This window comes from Rattus rattus, chromosome 7 (assembly GCF_011064425.1).
Source record: "Rattus rattus isolate New Zealand chromosome 7, Rrattus_CSIRO_v1, whole genome shotgun sequence".
Taxonomy (NCBI): Eukaryota; Metazoa; Chordata; class Mammalia; order Rodentia; family Muridae; genus Rattus; species Rattus rattus.
Genome location: NC_046160.1, coordinates 44,282,487 through 44,294,141, shown reverse-complemented (window position 1 = coordinate 44,294,141; position 11,655 = coordinate 44,282,487). Strand labels below are relative to the sequence as shown.

Below are 11,655 nucleotides of genomic sequence, written 5' to 3'. Positions count from 1 at the left end.
AGAAGAAGCATCTGGATGTCGGAAAAGGAAGCACAGAGACCTGGGAATATGCAGGTATCTGTGTGGCCAGGGTCCTCTCTGTCAAAGGAGGAAAGCTTAAACCTGACTCCAGAAGAAAGCAGCTATCCCAACACCCTCCTAACAGAAAGGCACGATGCCCCTCCCAGCAAAGGCAGACACTTTAACTGCCTGTTTCTGGCTCCTGTCGGGTTTTGGTCAGAGTTTTCACAAAGTTAAAAACTAGGAAGGGAAAGGGCAAGTAGTCAGCCATAAGGAGGAAATAGATTAAGTCAAAAGCCCTCTGTCCTACTTAACTAGTTGCTTCAGAATCTCAGATTTCTCTTTCATGTCATACAATCCTATTGTTTTCTTGAAATTTTACATGTATATATCTTACATGCAGATCCTTGAAATGTGGGGTTCTGGTGGCTGCTTTGTTCTGTGGCTGTCCCAAACAGCACCATAAGGGCTCATAAGCAGAGAAACTTAACTTTTTACATTCAGTCAAATTACGTTTGTTTAAAATATAGCTATTAAAATTTAAAATTGTTCTCAGGGTGCTTCTTGGCTTGGCATTCTCTTACAATCAGTTAGAAATGGTAGATGTGTAATATTTGGAGTACTTATGGCTAAATGAGACCAAGCTATCAGGAATTTATGTCATTCAGTGCTTAGTTACGTCTACACACACACACACACACACACACACACACACACACACACACACACACACACACACAGAGAAAGAGAGAGAGAGAGAGACTCTGAGCCGTGACATTGTTACAGAAGAGTCATTCTGAAGACTGGTGATTATTCCAAACATTTCATTTATTTCCTTGTATTTATTCACAGTATTTACATATTATACAAGACCTGGAATGTGCGTTTACATTTACAGAGGACAAATGGGACTGGCCTGGGCATATCCGCAGATACATATGCCACTGTCTTCAAATAACTGAGGTTTTTTGGTTTTCATTAAAATTTGTCATGCAGTTCCAAACTATACTTTGGGGTTTTAGTTGTGGAATACAAAATGTCAAGTCATACTATACACTCTATGAAAATACAGTTTAATGTTCTGCCTATGTTTCTAAAGAAATATTCCTTGTGTTTCCACCTAATCTTAAAAGGGAAATACCTCATTTTACAGAACAATACATCAAATGTAGAGTGTTGTCTGTTCTTATAATCTAAGAGTGGCAAATCTCACTGACAGATACACTGATTTGCTGAATGCGTATTTGTAAACTGTCAGCAACATAGAAAATGCAAAGGAATTATGGAAGAGTGCAAAAATAAATCTCTGTCCACAGGAGGTGGGCATGAAGATGGTTCTGCTCTGTTGGTTTCCAAGGCACTTTTCAGGGTTCCTGGTGTGTCGCTCCTTTGCAGCTGAAAACAATTACATTTGATTTTATATAGCTACTCCTTATGACCAATTCTAGAGGACATGATGCAAGTTTAGCAATATAACAACACATTTATAAACAAGGAGTCTGTATTTCTCTTAGGTTCGAAGTCCAGGTCCTTCCCCCGCTCCCACCTGGAAAAAACCCAATTCTGTAGTTTCCATGGGATAGCCTTAACTAAGGATGACAGCCACCAGGCACACCTGTCAATAAGCACTTGCTCAAGTTTAGTGCTTGGTCTTAGAAGTGTGATGGGACTCTGGGTATTCTGTCAACAGATGTGCAGTTTGTGTCACCTCTGGGGAAGAGTTTGCTTGCCTCACACTGCTGTGTTCACAAAGCCACTAACTAGTCAAAAGCCTTTAGTAGTATTCCTTGTTAGAGTTTACCTTTTAGTCGGGAAGGTGCCATCAAGGTTACTAGGCCACATTCAGGCTAAACCATACGTTGTATAGTTACTACTCGTGCCTCTTCTTAGAACAGCCCGAGCTCAGGCCTTTTATTTGCCTGACCTGTAGTTTCAGTAATGAGGTCTGTGTGCAGCTCAGAATGTGTTTTCTCTGGTGAGAGGATGGTTGCTGAGTTTCCCCACAGTAACCTCATGCTCATTACTTTTCGTATAGGACTTGTAAGACCGGCCCCATAGGCTCTGGTCTAGAGCTAGGAACAGTCCAGTGGTCTTGAAGATAGGAAGTGAGGACTGGATACAGCAGGATCTGGTGTGGCCACTGAACTAGCAGAGCATGTGCTTAGGGATTACTCCCCTGTACTGAGGCCTGACGAGTGCTCGGAACCAAGTCTGCAAAGTACTTACAGAGATGCCTACCTAAGTCTTACAAATAAAGTTTTAAACTAATAGTGGGCAGAGATAGTAACTAGTGTTTTGAACTGACATACACACCCGTATTTTGGCCAAACTCAACCTATTCCATTTCAGACGTGACTGTGGAAGCAGGTGGCCTTTGGTGCGGAGGTGTGTGAACACAGATCTTCCTATCCTTGTAACTGCTGCAGTATCCTGTCAAGTCCACACTGGTTAATGTAGGGGCTGTAACAGGGCTAGTGTGGGACTTACTGTGGCTGTTCCATGCCATATCTACTCAACATACTTTGCCTTTTCCTTCCTGTTTTTCTGTAATCTACTGTACTGGGCAAGCACGGATGTGCTGCTGATGCCTGGCAGACAGACCAGTTAGAGCAGGCACATGAGTACAGCGTACTGGTGGGGGTTTGTCTCTGGGAAACTGAATTCTGCAGGAGCAGCCAGCCCTCAGGAGACTAGATGGTACCAAAGGCATGAAAGTTCTCAGAGGGTAAGTTAGATAGTCTTTGGAAATACTTCCCAAGTGTCTTCTAGTAAGGTGGTGACACCTCTACAAAAACACACCGGAAGTGAGGTGATATCCCCCAAGTACATCACCTGTGTGTGTGTGCGTGTGTGTAAGAGAAGACACTGCTGTGTGCTATAAATGCAGTGTTTGAGAGAATGGGAAATGTTGGAAAGAAGGGGAATGAGGACATGGCACTTCTCGGCTTTGGCATAAGAACACCCACTTCCTCCAGAGAGAGCCGTGTGTGTGTGTGTGCAGCCCTGGCTGTTTTCCCGTTTCATACCTAGCTGAGAGCCTCTTCCTTTTAGTGGTTCTTGCTCCTGATAAGTCAGTCTAGATTGTGAGGATGTGGCCAGCACTGTGAGGCTGCTGTGTACTGGCCCTGCTGACCCAGCCAGGTCCAAAGCTTGCCTCTGCACAGTGCTGCCTTTGTCCTGAGCATGCCTGTATATGAAAGACCGCTGCGCGCATACATTTTTTTTTTTTTAATGAGACAAGCAACTACTAAAAAAATGTAACTTTCACCTTTTTTTCTCTTTTGGTTTTTGTTATTTTCTGGACAGCAGGCATGTTTTCTGGGAAGAACCATTTGCATTCAGGAAGTAGGTCTTATCTGTGGTGTGAATTCCCACCTAATGCCTGGTGCACTTACGACGTTAGAAAGCACAGAACTGCTTAGATTAAAGTTCTGTCAACTTATCTGAAATGATTGAGTACTGCGGAGTTTGTGTTGGAAAGTAATGCTGTCTTCCCCCAACACAATGAGCTGAGAGCCTCAGGGGTCCAGTGTATAGTTATAACCTGATAGTGCATTAACACTCAGAAACGTCTATGTTATCTGTGTTAAGTTTTTGTTACAATGATAAGACTCTAAACCTTTACAGGACATGTCAAGTTTGTGTGGCTGTGGTAATAATTAGTGTAATCAACTTAAAACAAAACAAAAACAAATCAAGCAGAACATGCTTGGTTCAGTGGAACATATATAAGCATGAAAAATGTTTTTAACTTTACTAAGGTGCAAAAGGAATGCACATTCGACAGGTATGTTTCAGGGCTTTGTGTGTGCATGTGGTAGGTACACTGTGTGTAGATGTGCCTCCTGGTACGCATACAGAAGCTAGAGAAGGATGTTGAGCCTTCTGGTATATAACCCCACCTAAGTCCTTCAACACAAGGTCTCACTGAAACTGGCAGTAAGGTAAATTCTGTGTAGCCGCTGCAGCTCTGGGGTTTCATGTGTCTGTAGCCATGTCTGGCATTTTACATGACCAATAGGGATTTAAACTCTTGAGCCTCGTGCTTGCATAGCAAGTACCCTAACCCTTTGAGCTATACGCACCCCCCCCTCCTGCCCCTATGCTTCAGTTTTTTAATTTGGTTTTATGGGCTGATATGCAGTGCATTGTTGGCTAGCAGGGAGACACAGTTTCTGGCCTACCTCATTCTCTATGTTGTTTATTAAATAAAATTTGAAGGACATTTGCGTTCATCCATAACTGTCAGTAATGGTTGAACTAGGAATTCTACAGCAATAGGCTGAAACATGGATCCTGACGCTGTGCTATATAATCAGCCAAGTGCTGTCTGGACTTCCAGTAACCATGTCCACTGCCGATAGCCAGCAGGGGGAGCCTTCTACTCATGGCCAGTGTTTTGGAGTTGGCTGTCTGGCTCAGGGTGAGGCTACTGTGGGGAAAGAGTGCACGACTGAATTCCATGTGTGTTTTATGACCTAAATGGGATCCTGACACCTGCTGTGTGGCCGTCACGATTGCCTGGGAGCTTACCTTATCTCTCCATGCACATGGGACTGACAGCCAGCCGGGTAAGTAACCTGGCACATCTTTTATAGTCTGCAGTGAAAACAAACCATGGACCCTTGTCAGTTGTCTGCACAACACTAAAATTAAACACAGGCTGTTTGCTGTTGTTCTTTTGTTTGCTTGTTTTGCAAGTACACAAAGCACTGTAACTATGTGGATTTTTAGTATTCCGAAGTCCCTAGAAGCCAGAGTCTTAGCTGCAGTCATGAGTTCTAAGTTGCTTACTTTCTTGGCGTTCCAAGTGAAATAAGATGAGGGCTACGGAGGGGACAGACACAGCGTCCTTTGAACTATGGCTGCCAGGTTCACAGAAATGCCACGAGTGTTGCTTCTAGTGAGATAGGCTTTTTTACATGCCCCTGAGTGCTCTTTCAGACTCTATGCAGACCAAGTCCCCACCTGAGATGAGCCTTATACAAACTTTTGCAGTGATGTTTGAAAGAAATCGGGTCAAAGGGGCCTATATTGGAGGCCACGCAAGAAGTGGAGGCAGGAGGATAAGTTCAGTAGCCTGGGCTACTGAATGAATTTGAGGCCACCCTGAGCAACTTGACAAGAATATGTTCCAAAAAGAAGAAAGGAGGAACGGGGATGGGGTAGTTAAGTGATAAAGTGCTTGTGGGAGGCTCTTGAACCAATTGTCAACAGTAAAGGGGAAAAAAATTAAAAAGCAACATTTCAAGTGTAATAAGAAAAAGTGTAACTGTAAAAGAAAAAGGTAATATTTTTTGAGTGCAGCCTGATATTTACTGTGATTTCCTATGATTCTGCACTTCATTCTTCTCCATCAAAAAATATGTAAAAAGGTTCAGTTACCGCAGCTATAGGAGAATTTCCCCAGGACAAAATTATGTGAAAAGCTTCTATAATTTATGATTTATTACAGTTTATTTCTCAGGAAGTATTCACCCTCAAAAGAGAATCTGAATGAGTGACAATGACAGTTACACACTCCGAAAACGTTAACTTCGAAATGTTCACCGCATATCTACTTTTGGTTCAAAGAGGAAAGAGAGCTTGACTTGTTTGGAATTGATCTCCTAGATTTTTACTTTATTGATTTTCTTTCTCACTTTTTTGGAATACAGTTTTTCTAAATAGGGTTTATACCAAGGTGGAGTAGATTGTAGCCCAGGAGTGACGTAAGTAACAAACGGTAAATACTTGCATTTGTAACCTGTGGAGATACTGTGTTCCCATCTGAATCCAAGTCTCAAACAACGCCCCGTAACCACTAATGTGCATGTAGGTAGAACATACTCTGTTTATCAGGAAGAAGAGAGACTTGGTTTTCATTCCGCCAAGCTCCCATGGCTACCAAAGAAGGCTGGGCTCTATGGACCATATTGATTCCAGCACCCCAGGATTTCAGTGAAGTTCTGTACATCCTAAAGCATCCTGAAAGAGCTGCCCACTACTCTGTTCTTTGTGGAAGAAGAGGTGGAAAGGGCTAATCTCAATGCACAAATGCATCAGCCTTCTACCTCTCGGGACTCAGCCTGAGCTGCGACCAAAAGTCTGTATACTACTACAAAAGTATACGACAGTGTGGAGCACGTATAACTCTGGGGAAGCTTGAAGGGACTGCAGGGTGGCGCAAGAGCCGTGAGCCTGGTCTTGATACTTCTGTGACAAGCCATTTAAATCCTGTCTTCTAATCTCTAAGTACATAGGCTTTAATGCTAGGAGGTCATGTTCAAATTTAGAATCTGGAATCATTATCATATGAGAATATTTATTGTAAAATATATAGATACACACTTAGACAATAAAGAAAAAAAAGTTCTACGTGCCCAAGAAACAAGTTAGGTATTCTCAAACAGAAGATGGTCTCAGTGCACTAGAGAGCAGGGAGATAATGACCGAAGGGGAACATACGGCAAGTTCAAATGGAAAATCAATTCTGTAGGAAGCACGTCTGTTCACCTCAAGCTCCAGGCCTGACTCTGATAAGTGCTACTGAGGCAGCCTTGCTGGGCCAAGACCACAGGTGTGAGGGCGTGAGCCCACCGAGCGGTGTCTGTCACAGAAGCAGTCTGTAAGTGACAGGCATCATTCGGAGAGCTGCTGCCCAAACAGAAAGAAACTCCTACGTCAGGTAACCGGTATATTTGTGGCAAGCAAAAAGGCCACTTCAGCCTGCTGACCGGGCTTCTGTCCCCTGTCACCTCTGCCAGTAAGATCCCGGTGTGCCTGCAAGGCTTTTCTCCTTTGAGTTTTAAATCAAGCAAAAGTCGTCATCCCATTTTTAAAAAATGGTTTTATGAAGAGTGCAGGGAATCATTTTGGGGAAGTGGAATATACTACAGTAGATAAATAGATGGAGCTTGTTGAAAATGAAAAGAAATTTAATGGAAAGAAAGATACGAGAAATGGGGCCACTGCATGAGCCCCGTGTCACCGAGCTGAAGAAGAACAGCCAGAAGGACAACATTCGGAAGTGCAAATAAAAATCTTGGGTGTTGAGGGGTTTATGATTGATGGGAGGAAAACCACACTAGCCAGAGCCATGGAGATGGCCAAAAAAGTTTGACCAAAGAGCCTCAGGCCAGCCAGGCTGGTTATACCCCAACACTCTGACCACCAGCAGACACCTGAGCAACTCGCCCTACCTGTGTGGTGTTCAACTGAATAGGACATGGGCTTTGGGCCAGGGTTCATAAACAAATTAGGATGCGGATGAGAGGGGTCAGCCCATTGCAAGAGCTGACTAAGCCCAATGGGTCATCGTGAGTGGCACTGGTTGCTGCAGAATCTAAGCCACCTGCTCCCATGTCTGGGCATCCTGCCCCAATCCAGTCAGGTGGGGACACTCAGGCCCCCACCCCTGTCACAGAGCAGCCCCCCTGTACTGAAGGAAGAGCAGAGCTTTGTCTACTGGATGCTCACTTACATGCAGGGATGGTGCAGTCCCGCGTGTTGTGGTAAAGTCTGTGGAAGTGCTTGCTGCACTTCGGACTGAAATAAAGAGGACCTGGAACACAGAGGAAGAAAGTCACAGAGACTCAGGGCACAAAGGAGCAGGGAGGGCAGAGGACTGAAGGGGACACACACCTGTGAGATGTTTCAGAAACTTGTCCTTCATCCTTAGATCTCGAGGAACAATCTCTACGAGGGGTGAGAAATCGTATTACTTGAACAGAGCACCTATGAAGTGTGGTCGTTCAGTGAATGTGGAGGAAATTCTGAGAATTGAATTATCCATACTACAATGCACTGGATAAAATAGGAGAACACTTGGTAGTTGCACAAAATACAATGTGGACACTTAGGTCGGGACATGTTTTTTTTTTCTCAAGCAGCATTAACTACTCCTAAAGCTCCAAATATTACCAGTCTATTCTCTCTGGGTATAAGAGTCAGGCCATAAAGTTACAGGATGAAAAGAAACCTTTTTTTTTTTTATATGTTCCAGTAGATGAATAGCTTGTATACACTTTACTTTGAAGAACTTTGAAATCAAATTCCACAGCATTTAAAAGTTCAAGAAGTAAAACCTGAACATTCAACTCCCAAAGTGTGTCATTTAAGGATCAAGTTTCTTTACGGTTTTCTGATAGGCTGATTATATATATATATATATATATATATATATATATATATATATATCTCCATCCTTGGTTTATAAGGCAAAGGAGGGGAATTAAAGAAAGATTTTCACACACCATTTCATAATCATGCTTTCAGTGGGTACCTGGTCTCCAGCAACGATTCCCTGATTTTTCTTTCTGAGTTTGGATATTGTCTTTGCCTCATTTCTCAGCCTCTTCAATCATTTTCTATGTCTCTGACCCACATGAGGCAAGCAGTTTCTCTATGATTGTGTAATGTCACATTGTATTTTACCAGAAATATTGTCTTCCCCTTTCCCAATAGCTGACGAGAGGCACTGGCATGGAGTCTTCCAGGAGGGAGATGGAGACTACTCCCCAAGGCCTTTCTTCGTGCACTCCTTATTTGAGTCAGTTTACACAAAAGTGACCCTATCATATTTGACCTAATTGTGTCATGAAAGCATTAAAAGCTTGTATGCTTCCCTGAGAAATTCCCACGGGCCACTCTGGGAAGGGCTCCATCAGGGAAGCTCTGGCCATTTCTGCCTCTGCTGGAAATGGTGGGCTGGGAACCCTCCCCTGTAAGGAGCAGAGCGTCCTGAACTGGGCACCAGCACATCTTGGAAGTGGATTAGGATTGCTATCTTACAGGCTCACATAGTCTCTTGTCTCTGCCAGGTTTCTCCTGAGAAACAGGCAAAAACAAAACAACACACATGCACACACATGCAGGCACACACACACACACACACACACACACACACACACACACACACACACCCCCTCTGTTAATTTCAAAAGTTGATTTATCTTTAAACCCGCTTCTGAAAAACAGTTCTTAAAAAACTACTAATATAATGAGTCTTTCAGTCACAGAAGGTAGCCCTGCTATCCATACTATCAAGACCCACTTTTACTCCTCGGTGCACTGAGGCTAGAACTCTTCCAGGGCCCTCAGTGGCAGGACCCCACTCACTCTTTAGGTCTATGTTGCTGGACAATCACACATCCTTGGTTTCTCAGGTCCAGATGCCAAGACTCATTCCCATCAGTTCTGCATTGCCAGGACCTCACCCCCTCCCGCCCTTGTGGTTCAAATCCTTGGCCCTCATTCCCTCTCTACCTTGTAGGTTGGCGTCTTCAGACACCCACCAATCATCTATTCTGGACCCCTCATGTCTACACTGCTGGGATACTCACTTTCTGTTCCTCATAGTCTACTCTGCCTGGATCCTCATCCGCTCTCCAGCCCACTGGTCCATACTTGCAACAGCTCAGTCTTAATAACTTTCTGTACCTCGTGGTCTGCACTGCTGCGGGGCACTCCCCGTTCTGCTCCTCAGATGCACACTGCTAGGGCTCCCTCTTCCACACTCTGACCCTACAGGTCTACACTGGCAGATACTCACCTCCTACTTTCTGCTTTTCAAATCTTCGCTGCCAGAACCCTGTTTCATGTTATGGTCTACACTGCTGGACTCTCACCCACTCTAAGCCCTCCACCAGGGTCTACACCGAGGAACACTCACCCACTCTCTGCTCTTCTTGGTCTGCCCCATAATCCGTGGCCTCTCTGCGGCCCAGGGCAAAGTCGGACTCGCCAAGGAGCTGCAGCCTTTTGGAGTCTCCTATGTGGAATTTCTTCAGCTCCTGGACCAGCTCAACTAGCAACCTCAGCAGCGTTTGCCGGTCTGCAGGCCCCCTGGGCTGCGCATGTCCCCGGTCCCCCACGGTGCTCAGTAGCAGCAGTAACGCAAGGAGCATCGGGCGCCCGGACACGCGCATGGCCTGGTGGGCTGTGTCGCGGGTCTTGGGACCCGCCGCCCCAGCAGCCCGCGCCCAAGTTTCCCCGCACGCGGAGTCCAGGCGGAGCCCGCCGCAGAACTTTCTTTCACCGCGGGGTCGGCGCGCGGGGTCTTTGGACACCTCGATGAGATGGGAGGCCACAGGTGACGCCCGGGGCTGCTGAGGTCCGGGGCCGCGGAGCAGATGGGCCGCCCTGGACTTGAGAGATCGGGGCACCTGCCAGCGGTGGCTCCCGCACTGCCCTCGGGCACCTGTGCCCACGCCGTGGATCCCGCGTCGCCCTCGGGCACCTGAGCTCACGCCGGAGGTCCCGCGTGTGCGGCGCTCCTCGGTCTCTCAGTCCCGACACTACTTCACGAGCTCCAGCCCCACTAGTCCAGCGCAGGGACACAGGACGCACAGCTCCTACGGGGACAGCGCTCACCCTGCTGCTCCGAGTCCGGCTGTCCTCGGGCGCTTCTTATCCCCGCGGCCGCCGACGTCAGGCGGGTCCCCCGGGTTCCGAGCGCCGCTTTAATTAGAACCACCGAGCGCCGCTCTGGGGTGCGGATATTCGTCAGGCCCCTCCGCCTCTCGCTCTCTCATCCCCTCCCTTGTCCCCTCCTGGCCCAGTCTTCAGTCTCCGCCCCTCCCTCACGACTCCACCCGCGTCTGGTCTCCCCCTCTCTTGTCCTTCCTCTGCCTCTCCTGTCTCCCTCTCCGGCAGTCTGTTTCCCTCCGTTCCTGTCACAAGTGACAGGATGAGCAGAAACGCCTTTACCGGGAACTGGGATCTGTTTTTGTCTAAATGTAGATCTTGGGCTATTTAAAAGGAGCTGCTTGATTGCCTCAACATTGAGTGTCATCTAGAGTCCGGACTTATTTGAAGAGGGATCTGCTGAACACAGGCAGGTTTCTGCTTCTGAAGAAGGTGATGGAAGCAGGAGCGCCTTGCAGAAAGCCCCACACTTGGAGGGACCCAAGCAGTCAGCGAAGGTTCTTAGAGTAGCGACACTGCTGTACCTCGCTGGACCCTGGGCCAGGTTGGCTCCGAGGCTCTTGCCACTCAAGCTGCATCTTTAAGAAAGTTTGATCTTTTGGAAATAGCCAGGCACATTTGCAAGGGCTCAGCAATTTACTTGCTTGATTTTTTTCCCCTTGTGATAAGTATTACCAACTGCACAGTTTCCCATTTCATTGGTGCTTTCTGGGCAGGAGCTGGAAGTCCTCCAAGTCTGCGATCACATCGGGGAAAGGTGTTCCTAGTAGAGCATCAGAAAGGGAGAAGGCAAGCATTAAAAGCCCTGATCTTTACCCCGCAGCTGTTCAGGCGGCTGCGAAGATGCAGTGCCTTACAGGTGCTCACCTGCGTTGACCACGGGGTCGCTGTGTGCCAAGCCCCGCTCTGCACTGTTGGTTCTTGAGTTCTAACTCAGTCTCCTCTCTCCACCACCTTCTCCCTCCCTTCACTGGTTCTGTTTCCCTAAAAGATCAAGTGCCTGATAGGGTGGGACCAGTAGCTATGGGAGACCCTCCTAAAATGGGACCCCCTGGGTGATGGGTCTATCTTTAAAGGCAAGCAATTTGATTTTCAAATTTGCGTTTCTTTTAGTTTAGTCTAGGTTTTTTTTTTCTAGTTTATTTAGTTTTGTTGCATTCAATAAAGTTGAAAGGCATAGGTTCCTGACGAAATGCATGCAAGGCAAAGGAAGATTTCACGAGAAACAGATCTTAAGCAGATATGATG

At 46.3% G+C, this 11,655-nt stretch overlaps 1 protein-coding gene across 2 annotated transcripts; it reads right to left on the bottom strand.

Annotated features, from left to right (window-relative positions):
* Window positions 1–807: 807 nt before the first annotated feature.
* On the bottom strand, window positions 808–10,481 carry Alkal2 (ALK and LTK ligand 2). 2 transcript variants are annotated; one of them, XM_032907585.1, is made up of 5 exons: window positions 9,653–10,480; window positions 7,624–7,677; window positions 7,463–7,543; window positions 4,534–4,599; window positions 808–1,395 (listed from the first exon to the last, which is right to left on the bottom strand). In XM_032907585.1, the coding sequence occupies exons 1-4, from the start codon at window positions 9,906–9,908 to the stop codon at window positions 4,535–4,537; spliced, it is 456 nt and encodes a 151-aa protein (XP_032763476.1). In that variant the 5' UTR covers window positions 9,909–10,480; the 3' UTR covers window positions 808–1,395; window position 4,534. The 2 variants fall into 2 exon arrangements, with proteins under 2 accessions (XP_032763476.1, XP_032763477.1); XM_032907586.1 differs by lacking the exon at window positions 7,624–7,677 and having other exon boundaries at window positions 811–1,395; window positions 9,653–10,481.
* Window positions 10,482–11,655: the final 1,174 nt, after the last annotated feature.

What these genes read in the sequence shown, in the direction of transcription:
- Alkal2 (XM_032907585.1), bottom strand. Translation starts at nt 9,908, where the DNA reads ATGCGCGTGTCCGGGCGCCCGATGCTCCTTGCGTTACTGCTGCTACTG. An exon ending in CCAAGAAGAGCAGAGAGTGG is followed by an intron (nt 7,678 to 9,652) that starts GTGAGTGTTCCT and finishes CACCCCTCGTAG; the next exon opens with AGATTGTTCCTCGAGATCTA. An exon ending in GGACTGCACCATCCCTGCAT is followed by an intron (nt 4,600 to 7,462) that starts GTAAGTGAGCAT and finishes TTTTCACTGCAG; the next exon opens with ACTATAAAAGATGTGCCAGG.